The following is a 19,623-nucleotide window of genomic DNA, read 5'->3' on the forward strand; positions in this document are numbered from 1 at the left end:
GCCTGGTATGGTTTAACTAATCTTTTGGGTATATATAGTCGACTTTTCCGTGTGTTTACTTCATTATATTTTAAACTCCCGTAGTGAAAATCGTGGCTCTGCCACTAACAGCAGGTCCACTTTTATCAAATACTACTGCAGTACTACTACAAAAAAGAAGAAGGATTAGTGTTTTACATGAAAATGTGCAAAATATCAGGAGTACTAAATTAAACACAGCTATTTCAAGGAAATCTGTAGGATGTAGCTATTTAACATTTTAGTCACTAGCACAAACTCTTCCTCACAAAAATGCCATTTCCACCACACAAATTATAAGGTAATATAAAACACCTTTTTACTGTTGAGGCAGGGAAGATTGATAAGTAGCTGAAAATAAGCAAGGGGCCGTTTCATCAGCATTTACGATACAAAAGATCTACACGAATAGATACGAAAATTAAGAAAAATGTTCTACCATATATTAGTAATTGCACAATTGCCTGAGAAAGGATTAGAAATCCAATAATGATCACAGTTTTGCCAATATGAGTATAGATTACGCAATCTTCATCCCTCTGTACAGTAAATTGGGCAGAAACTGGTGACATATATTCTGATAAACGTAGAGATGCACGATGATTGATTTATGGGTGAATGAAGCGCGTCCGTGTCCACTATTGAATCTCTTTTGTTTTTCTCCTTCACAAGAGTGTTCTTACCAACCTCAGAGATAAGCCTTGATTAGGGATGCATGTCTACATCATTGTCTGCTGTTGTGATTAGGCCCTCGACGAAGTTCAGATCTAGGCTTAGCGACTTCTACAAAAATTACCCTGCCATCCAGAAACTGAGAAGGGCAGTTTGTTAGAATTATACTCGACAAACAAGAACTCCATGAAGTAACAATGACAGAGATAATTACCAGATAGCATATTGCAAATGAGGATAGAAGAGTGTTTAGCATTTTCCATTTTGTTTTTCGCAAAATGTAATGAAAATGCATTTGTTATTATGGTATTACTACGCATTCATATTTATGTATGGAGATGGCACGAGATGAATTTGAGAAGGAAAGTTGAGGTAGCACATACAAGAAGCAGAAAGTAACTTCACACTTAATTGGATTAGTACAGTTGGCTAGTACAGAGTTTATCCATACTCCAAAAAATGGACATTTTCTTCAAATAATGATAGAAAAGTAACTCTATTTCCCTATGCAGACGTATGAAGAACTTATTTTGATTTAAATACAACATATCGTCATGCAAATCACACTATTTATTGAAAATTACGTATCATACATACATACAGCATCATATCACAAAAAAATGACTTGCTTCACTGATGACCAGTAGCTGGTCTTCCATACACAACCATTACTATGCCTCAGTCCAAACAAATAGGGGTCGACTATATGAATAATTTATCTAACACCATCATTAGTCAGTACAATAAATTACAGGAAGCCAGATGAAATTGTCTAAACCCACACCCAGACCTGTATCCAATGTGTGAATTTTTCACGCACCAACTTGACATGTAAAGTCATCAACTTTACTTTTTTGTTTACGGTATATATCCATTGGACATTTATCTTCGACCCCAAAATATGTAAGAATACATATGGACTTCATCTGGTATGCACATAGATTGATTTTTCTGGACAAAAGCAGGAAGGGAGAGGCGGGGGAGGGAGGACTATGCATCGAGGTTTTAATCTATGCTTGTGTCTCATCATTCATTCCCTTGTGCAAATACTAAATGAATCAGGTTATATGAAAAATCAGCGAAAAAGGATTTGCGTAAAGTTGTAGACTGTTTCAAGGCCATAAGTCACTTTTAAGATGCAGCATACTTAGAAGGGGGTGTTTCTATTTTTCTTATCAGTTATATTTAGAAAGGTTTTACATTTTGAAGAAGTTTGTGATAAAGGCTTTCTACAACAAGTATTTGTTACTTTTAACAATTACAAGGATGGGATTGATTGTATTTTGTGTGTCAAGCAAAACGCTTCATAAAATCTTTATTAAGACCACATAATAAAGTAAAACCGAACTTGTTTAACTGGAAACTGCAGAAAAATGCACTCACCTTACAGAAAAGTAAAAAGACTAAAAGAAGTAGACAAAAGAGAGAAACAACAAATGCTTTCCACAAATTTACTAAATACTTAGTTTTACTGAAACTTTAGTATGTTCACAAAGAAAGAGAAGGTGCTGCTAGACAATAAAGCCAATGTTATCAAAAGCAAAAAAAAAAAAAAAAGCTCCAAGGTCCTCCAGGGCCTTAAGGGCAAAACACAAATAAAGTGTGGGCTTCAATGAAAAAAGGCACAAAATATTTATAACCATGAATCATCATCATCATCATCATCATATATATATATATATATATATATATATATAAAAATTAAAAGTGGGAAGCTTCAAAGTGAAAAGTTGGATTACCATTTTGCCCTTCCTCTTGATTAAAATGATTAAATATCTAATTAAATACTAATATTTTAATTATACAATAATATAATTTGAATTCCAAGAGTTGCACTTTTATTCTTTAGTTATGACATTACTAATTTCTTTTGTTATTACCATATGTTAGTAAATTCACTAACAAAAACAAAACGGCTAAATGCTTTGTTCACCATATTAACTACAAGAAGGCAAATACAATGCATAGCTTCCATCGATTTGTCCCCTTTTTTTAATTAATGTTATTTTCTACTTCTTTTTAGCTTCCATCAGTTAAAAGAACTTTTCATATCCTTTTATCTTCTATCAGATCAATAGCTTTAGCCTTTAGTCTATTGTCAAATTATTATATGTTTTCTTCTTCAAAATAGTCAACGTTCAGTGTATTCTTAGCACTTTCTGCTACAAAAGTATATGCTTTTTATATTAGTTTCTTCAATTAACTTCCCTTTAAATTAAGTACATATAACCAACTTTGTTTAAGTTGTGTAGACCTTTGTTTTGCTCTTGATAATTTTTGTTCTCTTTTGCTCTTTGTTGTTCATTGCTTGCGTTTTCAATCTTTGGACTTTTTTTAATATTATGTGACTTATTTTGTTTGATCATCTTTTCAAATGCTCAATCTCTTCATTCTTTTTTCTATTATTTTACAAAATTTGTACTAATTAGCATAGAATACATGTGCAATGCACGTGTTCAAGAACTAGTAACAAATATATGGACAAAGAAATTGAATTTTTTTCTTTACGATAAAGTGAAATACCAATTGTTTAGTATCGCCTCTTCAAAAAACGCTTGTTCGCAAGGAAAAGTTTGTCTTAGAGCCATAATGACGCATTAAAGTGCAAATTAGGCGAGGCGAAGCTCTCAACATGTTTTGAACCTCGTTTCAGGGCATACGCTTTAAGCGCTCCTTTAACAAGACTGAATAAAGCATTAGTTTGTTTTATATGAGTCTTTCATTCAGGTCCTCCTTATTTGGCGTCCCATGTTCTGTTAATGAGGCTCATTTCATGACTTGAAAAGGATTCCATGTTATATATCAATAGGTTTTTCAGTAAACAATATAATCCAGAATGAAGGATATGGCTGAGTTAGATTCTATTTAGGCATGAATCAATGCTAATTTGACACAATATTACCTTGCCATGCATTCCCTCAATTGCTTTCTGTGATTCTTCCTCCGTAGCATAACGAATGAAAGCAAATCCTCTTGGTCTATTGGCAATTTTGTCCATCATCAAATTGACTGCAAAATTAAAGATACATACATGTTCTTTAGAAATTCTTAACAAATTAACCATCCATAAGCAAGCTGCAACTTTTACTTAATTGTGTGAGTGTTCAGTTCTGGTTAAATTTACAAACAACAACAACAATTATCATAACATTTGTCATATGAGTGCCCATTTTGGCTAATACTCACGGGATAAAGTACAACAAAACAGCAACAACAAACATAATTTCCCATACAATGAGTCATGAGTGTTAAGTACGTAGTATTGAAGTTCCGGCTTGCTATACATTTTGAAGTTGAAACTTGAAAATTTGAGTTTTGAACTTGTGTTTGGATGTACATTTTATTAGAAAAAAAAATTGGAGTTTCGTGAGTGGACGTCCAAAAACTGATCTGAGACAGTTTTTGGAAACTTGAAAATATTTGAATATCATATATCCAAAATCTAATTAAATTTCATGCCCAAACCGATATTTAAAGATAAATTTTCAAAATCTATGACCGAACGCTATAAAAAATGAATGGATATTTTTCCTTTTAAACCTTCAACGAGCTCCCCGAAGTTATTGAAAGCACTTCTTAAGCTTTCTTCAGTTGTACGAAATGAAAGTCCTACAAAATGAAATTAATATCAACAAAAATTAGAAAAAATCGCAAAAAATAGGAATGAAAAATTAAAAGAAGCTGACCGCTAACAAAAAGCTTAGTTGAGGGTTTGAAATTGAACGGAGTTCCTGGGGAAGAAGAAGGCTGAGAATAACAAGCTGATATAATTTGGGGATAACGAATAATTATTAGTGATTGAGTAGGAAGAAGATGCTTTAAATCTTTTCTAATGGAAGAAGATGACAATGGTAACTGTGACTTTGCATACAGAGCAGCGCCAGGGTACGCTGCCGCCATTACTATGGCCGCCATTTTTTCTGAATAATGAAACTGGATAATGGCTCGTGCCTTGTGCGCCCAGATTTTCGAGCAGTCTTCGGTTCGGGTTCGGGTCAGGTCACAGAAGAATGATGGGTCAGATTATCGTCATTACTCCCTCTTTCTTATTTTATATGAATTAATTTGATTTGATATAATATTTAAAAAAGAAAAAAAATTAAAATTTATAGCATAAAATAATTGATAGATATTTATGTGACTATAAATTATTTTATTAATATTTTAAAATCAAATTATTATTTAATATAAAAATACATTTTTTTTTAAATTAACTAAAAAAGAGTGAGCTAGATAAACAAGGAGTGAGGAATTATTTGTTATGGGCAAAAGGTTAAATAGCCGCATTTGAAAGACATTCGCGTTTAAAAGTTTGGTATTGTAGAAGTCAAATATTAGAGTTTGGACATTTTTTTTTTTTTTAAGGTGCGTGTGAAAATTGATTAAAATTTTTTTCATGTAGACTTGCACTTTAGTCATAATATCTAAAATATATGTAAAATAGTAACTTATTTTTTTAATTTCAATAATTCAACACTTGAATATACTCTACACAAGTTTAAAATTGAAATATAAGTTTCATGTATAATAAAGAATAAAACACAATTATCAATTTATCAAAAATACAATAAATCTAATAAACTCATTTAATACTTCAAAAAATTGTACTTTACTCATGCATATATGACTGAACTATATGTAAAAATGACCTGAAATTTCATGCATGTGAGTCTTAAAGTTTGTCAAAAAATAATAATAATATTTTTCAAATTTCAACATCAAAATATAAGTCAAATAAGCTCAAATTTAAAGCATAAATTTCATGTATTATGAAAAACAAGTCTCAATGATTAATTTATTAATATAATAATAAATCTAACAAACTCATTTAGAGTTCTTTCAATTTTTTCATATATATATTTGCGCTTGTCATACATAACTGAAACACATATTAAAATTGGTTAAATATTATTTGGACTGACGCAAGTTAAATTGAAATAAGATAAAATATGTGGATTATTAATTCAATTTTTAGATAAAATGAATTGAGATAAAAAAAAAAAAAAAAAAGCAAGACATATCAACCCAATTTTCAAAAAAGAAAAAATCAGAAACGACTAGCTATTAAGCAAAATTAAATTTCAATAGCTAAAATTTGGGCATACCGTTTGAGATGTTAGGCGGGGAGAAAGAAATCTCTCGCCTTTCTCCTCGGTCTCGCACGCCTCTCTCCATTTTTCTTTCTCTTTCTCCCTCTCGTATTTATTATTTATGACTATTGTTTGAGTTGTTAGGCAGAAAATAATAATCTCTCGAATTTCTTCTCAATCTCGCTCGCTTCGCTTCCTCTGCTTTTCTCTTTCTCCCTATATCACTTATGTCTCACTCTCTCTCCCTTACTCTCTTTCTCTTTATCTACCTATCTTTCTTTATATTCTGTATTTTCACCTCTTTCTGTATTTCATATTTTCATCTTTCTATGTATTTTTATATTTTTTGAGATATCAGACGACTGTATTTATTGTATGCATATATTTATTTAAGTTATATCGAGGAATACAATTTATATATATACACAGATACAAACAACAATACAAGAGATTGTATTCATTCATTTTATTGCTCTTATATTCATGCACGCATTTAAACTATATCAACAAATATAGTCTGAGTGTATACAAAAATACAAAAAAAACAAAGAAAGACATGGGACTCTTTCACTGTATTTCTCTCCTATCTAATGAATATCATGTATTCATTTCTCTTATATCATCTGCATTGTCCCTTGTATAATGGGAACTATATATTCGGATCGAAAATATAATGAAGATATAATAAATTAAATTATTTCTAATAGTACAAATATATAACTTTTCCGCATATAAAACACATGTTTAACGAGTTAACTGGTTTGATATAAAGTATTTAAGTTTTGATAGTTTTTTTCTCCATATAATTAGAACAAAGGGAGTAATATATATTATTTTAAAATTACATCAATAATATTATAAAGTACAATAATTAACAACTTAAAATATTTAAAAATCATATAAACTTTGTTTAACTCTCCTAATTTTATCTATGCCACATAAATTGAGTCAGATGACGTAGCATACATTAGGCCCGTACTTGCACGGGCTCTAATGTCTAGTCGAGTAATAAAAAAAATATTTTTTTCATTCATTTATACTTATTTATTTTGAACTTTGCACATCTCTTAAAATATAATAATAAATATGAATATTTTATCACAATATTTATATTAATTAATGTATAATTTTAAGTCTAATTAATAATTTGGAGAATAAGTAATTAATATAAGGTCAATGTTTTTTTAAAAAAAATATCTTTTCTTAAGGTAAAGTAAAAAAAAATTAGAATACTGGTGAAGGGGAGAGTAGTTATGTGCATTTTTACCCCTCTTGACACTATCAATAGTATCGTCATTTGGGATATTTATAAAGCACTCAAAATTCATTATATTTACAAAATTATATTGGAGCAGTAAAGAAAAGAACTAATCAATATACCAAAAAATACTTTAAAAAAAATGGCAAGTACACAAAATCTCGAAGGATCCAGAACATTTCAAATGAGGATTTTAGTATTATAAAGGCTTATTTAATTGGAAATAAATTATCTCAAGATTAAATATTTTGAGATTTGTAGCTATTTTAACTTGGTAGCTAATTTAATTCAAGTAAATCCAAATTAAAAATAATTTTGATTTTGTTGAAAATTTTGCCTATAAATAAAGATCATTTCTTTCTCATTTTTTCATCAATCTTATATCATTTTTTAGTGAGTGTTGTTAGATCAAATTTAATATGAAACGCAAAATAAATATCCCCGTTTCACAATAATTAAAGACAGAAATGACTAATCAGTTGAGATGGTGAAGGACATGAAAAAAAATCACCGTCCCTCACCTTCAAAGAATAGTCAATTTTCGTCTTTGTATCATTCTATATTGGGACATATCATTTTTCCCTTTGCCTGTAAATAAATTTGTTTTTTTTCTCATTTCTTACATCAATGTTATATTATTTCTTCGTGTGTGTTGTTAGATCAAATTCAATATTAAAGAGAATAATGAATGCCCCAATTGTATGGTGATTGATCATAGAATTGATTAATTTTTAAGATCCTGAAGGTGAAAGGCATGAAAAAACATTCTCCTTCCCCTTCGAACGATCTAAAAGTAGTCAATTTCCGTCTTCTATCACTTTATAATTGGGGCATATCATTACTCCCTTTGCATTGAATTCATACCCACTGCTCCCTCCGTTCCATATTAAATGGACATCTTATTAAAAATGTTTGTTCCATATTATTTGATTATTTATTAAATTAAGATTTAATTGTTTTTTTTTATTTTACCCCTGCAATTAATATAACCTTTTGAATGTGAACAATTTCCAATACTAACTATTTCTATACTCTATGTATATTGAATTGATATGAACATAGAGCAAAATAATAAAGATAATCAATCTGTTAATAATTTCTTAATTATCGTGTAAAATAGAAAGTGCAAATCTAATATGAGAATGGGATGGAGAGAGTATCTACAAAGAAACTTGTAAAATGAGACTTATGTTATACCTGTTTGTAGACAGCCTTTGATTTTCATTTCAATATTAGACAAGTTTAATTAGTTTTTTGTTCATTCGAAAATGAGAAATTCCATCAAGTTACAATAGCAACAACATAAAATGGATACAGAGAATCAAGAATACTCACTAAACTTTTAAATTAATTCATCTAAAAAAAATTGGTGCAAACATAAGTCTGACTTTGTACATACACTTGTTAAAGATTTAACGAAGAAAACGATTTGGTGAACTCATTATTTTATCAAGGAAAAATGGTAAAAAAATGTCTTTAAACTATTTGAAATGAACAAAAATGTCTTTCGTTTATAGTTTGATCAAAAAATACTCTTGCCGTCAATATTTTGGTCTAGAAATGTCCTTATTGTTATTTAATGGGTCAAAAATGCACTTTTTCAAATAAATATTTTATTTATTTTCTTTTTGAACACATTTTTTCCTAATAATATTTCTTTTATTAATAAGTATTTATTCTACACTTCAATTAAAAAAAATTAAAAATTTAAAAAAATTCTTATTTTATTATAATTATTTTTTATCATTATTTGAATAAAAATTAATAATAGATTTATTAATATCTTATATATATGACATATATTATCCGTTAAAACATATCGTACATGAAATTATTTCTTTTTAATTGATAAAATGAGATTACAAAGAATAAAATAATTTCCTACATTTTATTGCTTAAAGTGGTTTAACAATAAAGAAAACAAGAATAGAGTTTCTTAAAAGTAATATTTTTATATGAGCAAGATTTGTTTTTTGTCAAAAAAACATATATTTATTCAGAAAAGGACATTTTTGACCCATTTGTAATAATAAGGGCATTTTTGACCTATTAAATAACAATAACAGTATTTTTGGACTAAAGTATTGACAAAATTTTGGACTAAACTATAAACAGAAGACATTTTTATTCATTTCAAATAGTTAAAATGTATTTTTGATCATTTTTCCTTTTATCAATAAAACCTTTCCGCATCATATATTTACCTCAACTTAATGATACATGACACGTTTATACATACACTTTTATCATCAAATTATAATTAATTACAATGTATATCCTTACCTTGATTTAAAAACTTAATAATAGTAAATTAGTATAGTTTAATGTAAATTGAATGTGAGTAAGTTCTTATCGATCCCAAACTCTTATTTTTGGGATCAATCCCCTGGTTTGAGTTTTAAACAATAAAACTATTAACTTAATAAATATTTAACTAAGTTAGCGGTCTATATAAGTCCGAAACTAATACTCGAGTAATATTTATAGTTCGTGTTTTTAGGATTGAATTTCTTAATTTTAATTAAAAATTCAAATATAGAACTCTTATTTTTTTTTAAAAAATAACACATTTAAAAATTATATAAAAATTATTATAAATTATACTAGTAATTTTAAGGAAGAAACAATAAATTTTAAACAAATATTTATATTTTTTTGTTAGAAAGCATTTAACTCTCAAATGTGAAATTTTTTAACACAAATTTAAATTTAATTAGATTTTAATATAAATATGGAAGAAAGCTTAAAAAAAAAAAAAAAAAAAAAGTACAAAAGGAAACATTTACCTAAAAAACAAAAACAAAAAAGTACAACCAGAAAAGATGCCGTGATTCCGCTATAAAAGCACGTAAAAAATAGTGAAAAGAAAGAAGAAAAATAGGGGTCATCTCTGTGACCTTCTCAGTCTCCGATCAACCGGTTGTTTTCTCCGTCACCACTTTTACGGTAAGCTATAAGTACTCTTTTCATTCTTAATAAAAGTCTCGAGTTCAAGTATTTTGAATGGACGGTCTTGCGGGAACAACCTCTCTGCCGTCATTTAGGTAAGGTATGTGTACACTTTAAACTCTCCAGATCACTTTGTGGATTTAACTGGATATGTTGTTGTTGTAATCTATTCACTGGATATGTTGTTGTTGTAATCTATCCCATTACCCAGATGATTAATACTTCTGCTTTAAGGTCTTGTTATGAATAAATGTTTCCCTTGATTTGTGACTAAAACAATGATTTAAACCTTATAGTTTTGCTAATTGCTTACATTATTTGCTTCCTACTAGCTGAAGCAGCATTTATTCATTATATTTAAACAATGCATTTGCTGAAACTTTTAGTTAGTCATTCAGCAAAAGACTCAATTGGACCTCAAATTAAATAGGCAACTTTCTAGAAAACACATCAATGAAATTTTGGTATCAAACAATCAATTATGTTTCAATCCCATATATATAAGTGGGGGATGGCTTTATGAGTCCTTAGTATCCATATCACTCAGTCAATTTTTAGATGGCTTGTCATAGTTGGATTATTTTATGACCATCTATCTTCCTTTATCTTACTATCCGTTGTTTTTATTACTATCTATTATCTCTTGTACTTACATTATGTCTTTTTCTAGACTACTTTTTGTCTTGAGCCGGGGGTCTATCGAAAAAAGCCTTTCTAACTCACCTTTGAGGTAGAGGTAAGGTTTGCGTAAACTCTAGCCTCCCCAGACTCCATTTTGTGGGACTTACATTGGGTATGTTGTTGTTGTTGTTGCCCCCTCCTTTATGTGGTTTTGGTGTCAATTGCCACCCTAATTTTAGAAAAAAGGGTTAACAGTCACATGGTTGAGCATCTTAGTTAGGTTGTAAAAGGAAGCATGTCATTGTGGATATGAATGGGAAGTTAAATAGAGAAAGTGGCATTAGAGCTATGTGCTTAGGAATAAAGTGCCAAAAACTGCATAGTGATGGAAAAAGTTTGGAGCTTTATCTATTTGTCTGTCATAGTAGATATCGCATTAGATTTGGATAACAGGTCAAGCAACTTAGCTTTAGTCTTCTTATGTGAAGCAACAATTTAATCACATATATGAAAATTGATCATCAAACCACACTCATACTCTAAATGTATTGTGTGTAGGAATAACCACATGTTTTGGACAACTCCATAGTTTGCCCAACCTATGTTTACATACCCACTTCATTTTTCTCAGACGTTTCCATGAGAATGGATATCACCCCCCGGGGTGCGGCCATTCCCTGCCCTTGCTAATGTGAGATGCTTTGTGCACCGAAGTGCAATTATTTGCTGCTTTCCATGAGTCCTTAAACATACAGTTAAAAGACTCACTAAAAGTTGAGCATGCTCTGATTGGGTACGTAGTACATACCCATCCTAATCTTTTACAGGAGACAATTACTTAATGACCTACAAAACTCCGGGATTCGTTTTCATATATGTGGTTTTCCGATTTCTATACTGCTCCATTGCCACTTTCTGAAGCTGCAATTCTCCTCTTAGTTTGCATGGTATATACCTTTGTTTTACTTATCTTCTTACACTCTGTCAAGTTCCATTAATGTTCCTCTGAAAGCCATAATCCAACTTTTACCCATGTTCTTGCGCTAGATCAAGGAATGTTACTGTCAAGTTTTTAATCTTTTCTATCCTTTTGATTGAATGTCCTCACAATCTGGAGAATTTTTTCATCTCACATCGTTTTAGTCCTTTTATTACAATTCATTATGATGCAGCGGTTATTTCTTGATATTTTGTTTTCTGGTGCAGACAGCCTTTTGGTTTTCATTATGAAGGCACTCATCCTTGTAGGAGGTTTTGGAACAAGGCTGAGGCCACTGACCCTCAGCGTGCCAAAGCCCCTAGTTGACTTTGCTAACAAGCTCATGATACTTCATCAGGTTTCATTCTATCATTCCCATTTGTTTATGATGGGTCATAACTTCCTACATCTTCTGCTATTTCTGTGTTCTGTAGTACTTTTATTCTATAGCCTCATTCCTCGTCAATTTGGACTAAAATAAACCCTGTTTTTCCTATTAAACTCAAATGTTATCTTAATTCTTAGCCATAAACCATTTGATCTTGATAGCATTTTGAATCGAAATCGTTCAGTTATTTTCCTGCTTCTTCCATTCTTTGGATGGCACACATTGATTCCATTGCTAGTTGAGTTAGTATGTTGCCAGGATGAGATACTTCTCTTGTTTTGCATGCCTTCTACTTGGGAATCAAAGTAACGCATATTCATCCTCCATTGGTAAAAGAGTACTACATATATTTTGTTGATGGAAGCTGTATTATGCCTGTGTTGTTACAAATCTAATTTTAACCAGATTGAAGCACTAAAAGCTATCGGAGTGACCGAAGTAGTTCTGGCAATTAACTATCAGCCGAAGGTAAATCTAGACCTTATTGTTTGTTAACATAAAATTTAGCTCTTACATAACCGTCAAATCTTTACTAGTCAATTTATTTATCTTTTTCATTTTAGATAATGCAAAACTTCCTGAAAGAGTTTGAAAAAAAGTTAGATATCAAGATCACTTGCTCACAAGAGACAGAGCCTTTGGGCACAGCAGGGCCACTAGCTTTAGCTCGTGATATATTGAGAGATGACTCTGGTGAACCCTTTTTCGTCCTCAATAGTGATGTTATATGTGACTACCCATTGAAAGAAATGATTGATTTTCACAAGTCCCACGGCGGGGAAGCTTCCATTATGGTTACAAAGGTTGGAAACTCCTTGCTTCTTTTACTTTTCTGTATGCATTATAAAAGGATAACAAATGTTCAAATGTATTTTGTTTGTTAGGTTGATGAACCATCAAAATATGGTGTAGTGGTCATGGAAGAAGCGACTGGGAGAGTCGAAAAGTTTGTAGAAAAACCAAAAGTGTTTGTAGGTAACAAGATCAATGCTGGAATTTATTTGTTGAACCCTTCTGTTTTGGATCGGATTCAGTTGAGACCCACCTCAATTGAGAAGGAAGTCTTCCCCAGCATTGTAGCAGAGAAGAAGCTCCATGCCATGGTCCTCCCCGGGTTTTGGATGGACATTGGTCAGCCGAGGGATTACATTACAGGCTTGAGACTATACCTGGATTCCTTGCGGAAAATTTCCTCACCTGATCTTGCTGTTGGACACCATATTCTTGGAAATGTATTAATAGACGAGAGTGCTGTAATAGGAGATGGATGTCTTATTGGCCCAGATGTGGCTATTGGCCCTGGATGTGTTATTGAATCAGGAGTTAGGCTTTCACGTTGTAGTATAATGCGTGGTGTACGAGTTAAGAACCATGCCTGCATCTCAAGTAGCATTGTTGGATGGCACTCAACTGTTGGACGGTGGGCTAGGGTAGAGAACATGTCAATCTTGGGAGAAGATGTTCATATTGGTGACGAAGTCTACAGCAACGGAGGTGTTGTTCTACCCCATAAAGAGATAAAATCCAGCATTCTGGAGCCAGAGATTGTCATGTGAGGAAAATTGATGGTATGATGTGGTACTTTCTGGAAACTAAAGCAATATCTTTTTCCCAGAGAATGTTCTTTGTTATGTTGTCAATTCAATCCATCAGAAATGTGCAAGTTATAGAACTGAAGTCTCTTGTATCTTTGAACTAATTGAGAACACTGGTCTGTTCAAGGTTTTGCACTTGTCAATCACATTGGCTGCATGCTGGAATTCTATAGAGGTGATTCACTTCTATGGTGTATCCTTCTAAATCTTGTCAAAATATTTTTAAAAAGACTGTTTTTTCTTTCTAATTGATATGTTCTCTATAGTCATAATAAAGAAAAAATAATTATTATGTACTTAAAAAACTATAAAAGAACAAATAAAGAAACATATAAATGAGTTGAATTATGACTTGTTTTTAGCTCAATTCATTGAACCACTCATTTATTAGGAAATCTATTTTGACCAACCCAAGTTTGGTTCGCCTTTGTCCAATTTATGTACTTGATTTAATAGGGTTGCACTGTTTCTTATGATCACGAGTCGATGAGTTTCTCAGTTAATGAAAAGCTACCCTTAACGTAAACGTAAAACTGGGAAAAGTACAAACGTGCTTTTGCAGTGTCGAATGCCATTAAACTTTTGATTTTCAAATGGCCAGATCATGGATATACTGAAACCATCAAGATTCTCAGTAAACCTTAATGTAGCTGAACTCTATAATTTACACTCGAATGAAATGGAACTCAATAGAGTTCGATTGTTAACCCCAAATCTTCCAAGAAATCAATCAGTTTTGAAGAAATTCTACGATGACTGTGCTAAGGAAGATAAAGTTACATACACGTGGCCGGTGGGTGGAGGTCAAGATGACTGAAATAATCTTCTGAGGGCAACCAATGTTAAACTGTGGCAAGGATCCAAAACATCACATGGGAAGAAATGGCTATAAGAAACCAGGTTATGAATGCAAAGACAACAGAGAGCTCAAATCTGCCACATGGAAGATGCGATGAACTACTGCAAAAGTGTAAATCTTTTGAATACAAAACAGCAATCCCTGCTGACGAGCATGCAGCTGCAAGTGATAACGTTGCTGTCACCTGTAATTACAGTTAAGACAATTAACCACGAATTACAATTCACATAATGTCAAGGAAATTATTATATCATGGCAAGGGTTCTAGAATGGTAGCCATAACATTGTACAATATATTGCTCTCTAGCAGGCTTTATTTAATGTTTGGAAAAGGGAAGACTGAGAGGAAAAAGATTAGTAACAAAAAAGGGAGGATCCCTTTGAATGGCAAGGACATGGTAACATTATGGAATCATGTAAATAGGACTTTCATCGAGGTATAAAAATGTCATGTTTAGTGAAACGGGAATGTGCTGCATAACACCATTGACAGGTCAATCTGTGATAATTACAAGTGAACGGCAAAAATTCATGTGTAGTTCTTTTAGTTCTCTAGTACAGGGATAATAAATTGTTTTCAGTGTACGAAGGCACCCTAATCTGAACTGCGACTGAAATTTCAGCTCTGACATTAAAGAGAGCAAGAAACAGTATTCTCAAGTCTCTAGCATGAACTAGAGCTAAGGGCACAGAAAGGCGAGCGCCTTGTTATTGATGCAAAGGGAGGTCAAATCATTTAGCAACTTAGTAAAAGTTGTGACAAGGATGCAAGTATTTAGCTTATTGAGACAAAACAAAAATCAGGGAGATTAATTTGCAAGGAAAGCTGCCTGTATATGTCACAGCTGAACACTTTAAACACATTGCACAAGGCAGAAAGAGAAAGTAAACTGAGAAGTACATACCCAGTCTCCAACAACAAAAAGGCTCACTAAGACTGGATTTTGAAGATCCTGTTTTATCCTCAAAGCATACACATCAAGACATGCAAGTCCAAAGCTCCACAATACTTGAAGCCCCATTGATGCAATTAAATAGCTGCAAGATATCGAATATTCTATAAGATTTGAAAGATAAGGGACAAAGCAAGATACATCAACTAAATGGGCATAGTGATCTCCTATAATAGGAGGTCCATGGCCATTAGAAGGATCTACCATACTGAATAACTTGGTAACAATAACCATGACAGAGATATTTAGGAAATTGCAAAACCTGGTACAAAACAATCAATACACAAAGTTCAGTTTGGAGACTGATTTGACAAGGAACTCCAAATGTTCAAAGATTGAAGATTTCAAAATGACATGTTGTAAATGTTCATTAGATATGAATCCAGAATAAAGGCCAAAATCATCTGTTCTTTGAGTCGTTGTTCCACATTTAAAGTTTCCGAGCAATATCAAAATAGGTGCAAAGAATTTAAGTGTATGAATCTAAAATAGGTAGGATCAAGTGCTTTCAGCCAAACTGGCCCAAGAGTTCAAAAGTATCTGCACCCATAGTTCTATTAACTGACCCGACAGCTAGATACTACCAGACATGAATCCTCACATAACAGACGTGGATCTTTTCAGATCAACCAGGAGAAAGTGCATAACAGAAATGAACCGAAGGTGTGGTAGCCCCTGCTTGTCAAGCAAATAGAACTTCTTAAGATATGTTGATGGTGACTTCATGTAATTGTAAAATCAAGAACTAGGGAGCACTCATATGGAACCATATGTGAAGGTGTTTGAATCATATTTGAAGGCCTCTTATCAAGTATTGTTCATGAAATGTAAACTCACATCTTAACTGGGCTTCTTCCATAACGAAGAAGCACATTTTTGACTATAAACTTCAATAATCAGAAGATAGCAAAGTTAAACAATCCTCCTTTAAATAATATTGTCACATAGATCACAAATTAGACGCAAGCCATAAAAGATTTATAACAAGGTTGAAGTTAATGGCTACAACATGTTAAAGGATTTAATAGTTCTTTTTGTAAATCTGTTTTCAGCTCTCTCCTTTGAGAATAAATGGACATTTTACACAACTTGATAAAAAATTTTACTACTGCAATAACTTTTCCCCGTGCTTAATTAGCATAATTAGCTAATGCAAACCAGAACCAACATGGGTTGTCATGAGATGGTCGGGGGATCCCTACCTTTAACTAGAGCTCTAGGGTTCGAGCCCCTATAAATGAAAAATATCATGTTAGGAGCACCCACCCCAGGATTGGGCCCTGCAATGCGCGAATCCAAATTTATTCAGGCACCAATGCGGGAACTGAACACCGGGTGGAAAACCTAAAAAACTAATGCAGGCCAGAAATCCAGCTGGTGAACAATCAACTAGTTTTTCCCCATTTGCCTATCCTACTTTGTTCCATAACTTAATTTATTGTCATAGTATAAGTTATATGTGAACAAGGAGAATGTTTTTGACTTTTATCACAAATAATTTGAGAAACCCTTTGGTTCAATTGATAGATTGATTTAATTATGCAGCATACACCAGCTAAAGTTTCCAAAAATGAAATTACTTAGCCTAAGGGTGAGTTCGATATGGAGGAAAATATTTTCTGAAAAATGTTTTCCGAATTTCCATGTTCGGTTGGTCAAAAAATTTGGAAAACCTTTTAACTAGGAAAATAAGTTACTTAAAATAAGGAAAATAACTTCTAAACAAGTTCAACAAGTGGTATTCCACATTGATTGTATCCTCCCGTCCCTCCATCACACTTCATCTTCACCGCTACCGCCATAGCCCTCATCATCTTCACCACCCCACCCCGACCCCACCTTCTATCATATTACAAATGCTTTTACGATAATATCGAAAAGAAACCAATTTTTTTTCCTAGAAAATATTTCCCTTCGTACCGAACATACCCTAAAGTAGACACATAATTGAACACAAATCCATTTATAGCAAAACCCCAATTGACCTAAAAATAACCAGCAGAACCAAGAGTCAAATGCTACTGTCATTAAGTCACCAAAAGGGGAAAAACTTACTAGACAGAAAAATACAAAAAAAAAAAACAAGAAGCAATTACAGAAAGATAGTAATAATAGATAAGATGCAGCAGCAATACACATACAAATTAACATTGGAAGCATTAATTCATCCAAAAAAGGAGAAAAAAAAACATACCAAAAAGCAGTGTAATTAGAGAACCCAGAAGCAGAAACCATGACTACGATTGACCCAACTGCAAATAAACATTGCCCAAGCCTTAAAGACAATCCACTCACACTTCCTGGACTACCCACCAGCTCTTTCATCCTCTTCTTCCCCCCCCCAAAAAAGTGAAATTTCTACACCTTTTATGCTCCAAAAAGGGCCCTTTTTTTTGCAAGAAAACTAAAAGGGTCCTCTTAAGATTCCTAGATCCCTGTATTATTACCCATTTCAGCACCCTCAACTGAGCAAATTCCTAATCATCGATCTCTGTATCTATGTAAGATTGGACGAGAAGGAGAAGAAGATGACAAACCAAATCTTTCATAGACAGTAAAACCCAACAAGTTAACCGTTGAGCTGAATAAGGCAAATAAAATGTACACTTCATAATGTCCCTTTTCTTTTTTTCTACTCCCTCCTCCCAAAATGCGTAACGTAACACCTTTTGAATTTTTCGAGATACAGATGAGTTTTTCTGTAAATGTAATTTTTTATATATTTTTAAAATTATTAATTTATTGTTACTTGATATTATTGACATAATTTTTAAATTTTTAAAATTTTATATCTGAATTTATGATTAAAAATTGAATTATTTAATTCTTGAACTTCAAACCGTAACATATAAATTGAAGCGAAGTAGTTATTATACTTGTCCAATTTCATTTCATCACTTGAATTTGTTTAATTGGATACAAATTGTAAAAATAATTTTCCACTCCTTATAAAAGAATTTTATAAGTTGTAGTTAAATATCATATATTATAATATATTTATGGCTATGAAATCATATTATTAATGGTAAAATGAAAATTTCAAGCTATAGCTCATTTGAATTAACGGGTAAGCTTTAAGTGCTTATTATAGCTCATTTGAATTAACGGGGTTTACCCTTTGGAATCGTTTCACTTGAATATAGAATTAATTATGACGGAATAAATTATAATAAAATTAGTTATAATGAAATAAATTGTAATGTGATTATTTTTGGCACTACGAGCTAATGGCAGGCCGATGAAAATTGACATATAACGACCTGTTTTGTACTCATTGTGATGGCATTCATGGGAGACAATCTTGCGTGGACTTTGCTTTTATGCTATTTGTGTCCAATTTTAACTCTTCTTTTGTTGTTATTATCTTGTTGGATCTGTCCACATTATAGAATCTTAGAAAGTTTTGGGTTGGTCTGTTATAAATAGGTGTGAGTCTTGTGGAAGTTATATTTTGTTAAGTATTAGTTTATAATATATTAGATTTGAGCTCAGAAGAAAAAAATTGACATTGAAAAAGATAATTAACAAGAATTTAAGGTGTTAATCCTTATTTAATAACTCGAACTAGAAATAAGAGTTTTACTTGGAGCGTATTTGAATGTCTTTAATGCTCTTAATTAGGTTAGAAATAGTCAATTGAGTAGTCTTATTAGTGTAAGAGAGAAATTAAAATAATATAGAATAGTTATCCAAGGCTAATTAATCTGTCATAAAAATATTGATTAAATTTTTTATCCATCATTAAAACACTCTGCAATAGATAAATTGTCATTTACTATTTTCTTTAAATTATTATTTATTTATTTAATAAAATTAAACTTTTATTGACCCAAATAAAAAAACAACTAGTTTATTTGAGATAGAAATCTGCTAATAACTAACTTTACTCTTAAGACAATTTTTTGCATGCAACAGCAGAAAATTATTTAAGATATTTTAAAATTAGTTTTATTCTAGAATAACCTTTTAAGGTTAAAATAGCAGGGGGGAAAAGTTTAATAGCAGAATAAGTTGAAAAATTATAAAATATGTTATTAAATCCTAAAATCTAGGTAAATTTTTTACATTAGTTCTCTTTTTGTTTCTCACATGTCCTTTTGAATTAAAAAATCACAATTAATTTAATTTGTAATTTCTTTAGATTTGATTATTTAATTTCATAATATTTAACACTTCTAAATCAATTAGAGTTTTACTTTATATACAAAATAATTTTATAGTTCTTTTAATTAATATTTTGG

General features: G+C 31.5%; 3 protein-coding genes across 11 annotated transcripts; 1 reads left to right on the top strand and 2 right to left on the bottom strand.

Annotated features, from left to right (window-relative positions):
* Window positions 1-358: 358 nt before the first annotated feature.
* Window positions 359-4,669, bottom strand: LOC129882283 (organelle RRM domain-containing protein 6, chloroplastic-like). Of its 4 annotated transcripts, none has more exons than XM_055956508.1 (4): window positions 4,377-4,669; window positions 4,222-4,275; window positions 3,593-3,699; window positions 359-829 (listed from the first exon to the last, which is right to left on the bottom strand). In XM_055956508.1, the coding sequence occupies exons 1-4, from the start codon at window positions 4,603-4,605 to the stop codon at window positions 743-745; spliced, it is 477 nt and encodes a 158-aa protein (XP_055812483.1). In that variant the 5' UTR covers window positions 4,606-4,669; the 3' UTR covers window positions 359-742. The 4 variants fall into 4 exon arrangements, with proteins under 4 accessions (XP_055812483.1, XP_055812484.1, XP_055812481.1 ...); XM_055956509.1 differs by having other exon boundaries at window positions 4,231-4,275; window positions 4,377-4,668; XM_055956506.1 differs by having other exon boundaries at window positions 4,222-4,299; window positions 4,377-4,668.
* A 5,194-nt stretch (window positions 4,670-9,863) lies between these two features.
* LOC129882284 (mannose-1-phosphate guanylyltransferase 1-like) lies at window positions 9,864-13,696 on the top strand. 6 transcript variants are annotated; one of them, XM_055956512.1, is made up of 6 exons: window positions 9,864-10,087; window positions 10,658-10,723; window positions 11,815-11,945; window positions 12,381-12,443; window positions 12,539-12,778; window positions 12,860-13,696. In XM_055956512.1, the coding sequence occupies exons 3-6, from the start codon at window positions 11,835-11,837 to the stop codon at window positions 13,529-13,531; spliced, it is 1,086 nt and encodes a 361-aa protein (XP_055812487.1). In that variant the 5' UTR covers window positions 9,864-10,087; window positions 10,658-10,723; window positions 11,815-11,834; the 3' UTR covers window positions 13,532-13,696. The 6 variants fall into 6 exon arrangements, with proteins under 6 accessions (XP_055812487.1, XP_055812488.1, XP_055812491.1 ...); XM_055956513.1 differs by having other exon boundaries at window positions 9,864-10,082; XM_055956516.1 differs by having other exon boundaries at window positions 9,864-9,984.
* A 409-nt stretch (window positions 13,697-14,105) lies between these two features.
* Window positions 14,106-18,005, bottom strand: LOC129881491 (CASP-like protein 5B2). Its single transcript, XM_055955686.1, has 3 exons — window positions 17,577-18,005; window positions 15,335-15,467; window positions 14,106-14,613 (listed from the first exon to the last, which is right to left on the bottom strand). Exons 1-3 carry the CDS (start codon window positions 17,705-17,707, stop codon window positions 14,413-14,415), a joined length of 465 nt encoding a protein of 154 aa, XP_055811661.1. The 5' UTR covers window positions 17,708-18,005; the 3' UTR covers window positions 14,106-14,412.
* Window positions 18,006-19,623: the final 1,618 nt, after the last annotated feature.

Source organism: Solanum dulcamara, chromosome 3, assembly GCF_947179165.1.
Source record: "Solanum dulcamara chromosome 3, daSolDulc1.2, whole genome shotgun sequence".
In the NCBI taxonomy this organism is placed as follows: domain Eukaryota; kingdom Viridiplantae; phylum Streptophyta; class Magnoliopsida; order Solanales; family Solanaceae; genus Solanum; species Solanum dulcamara.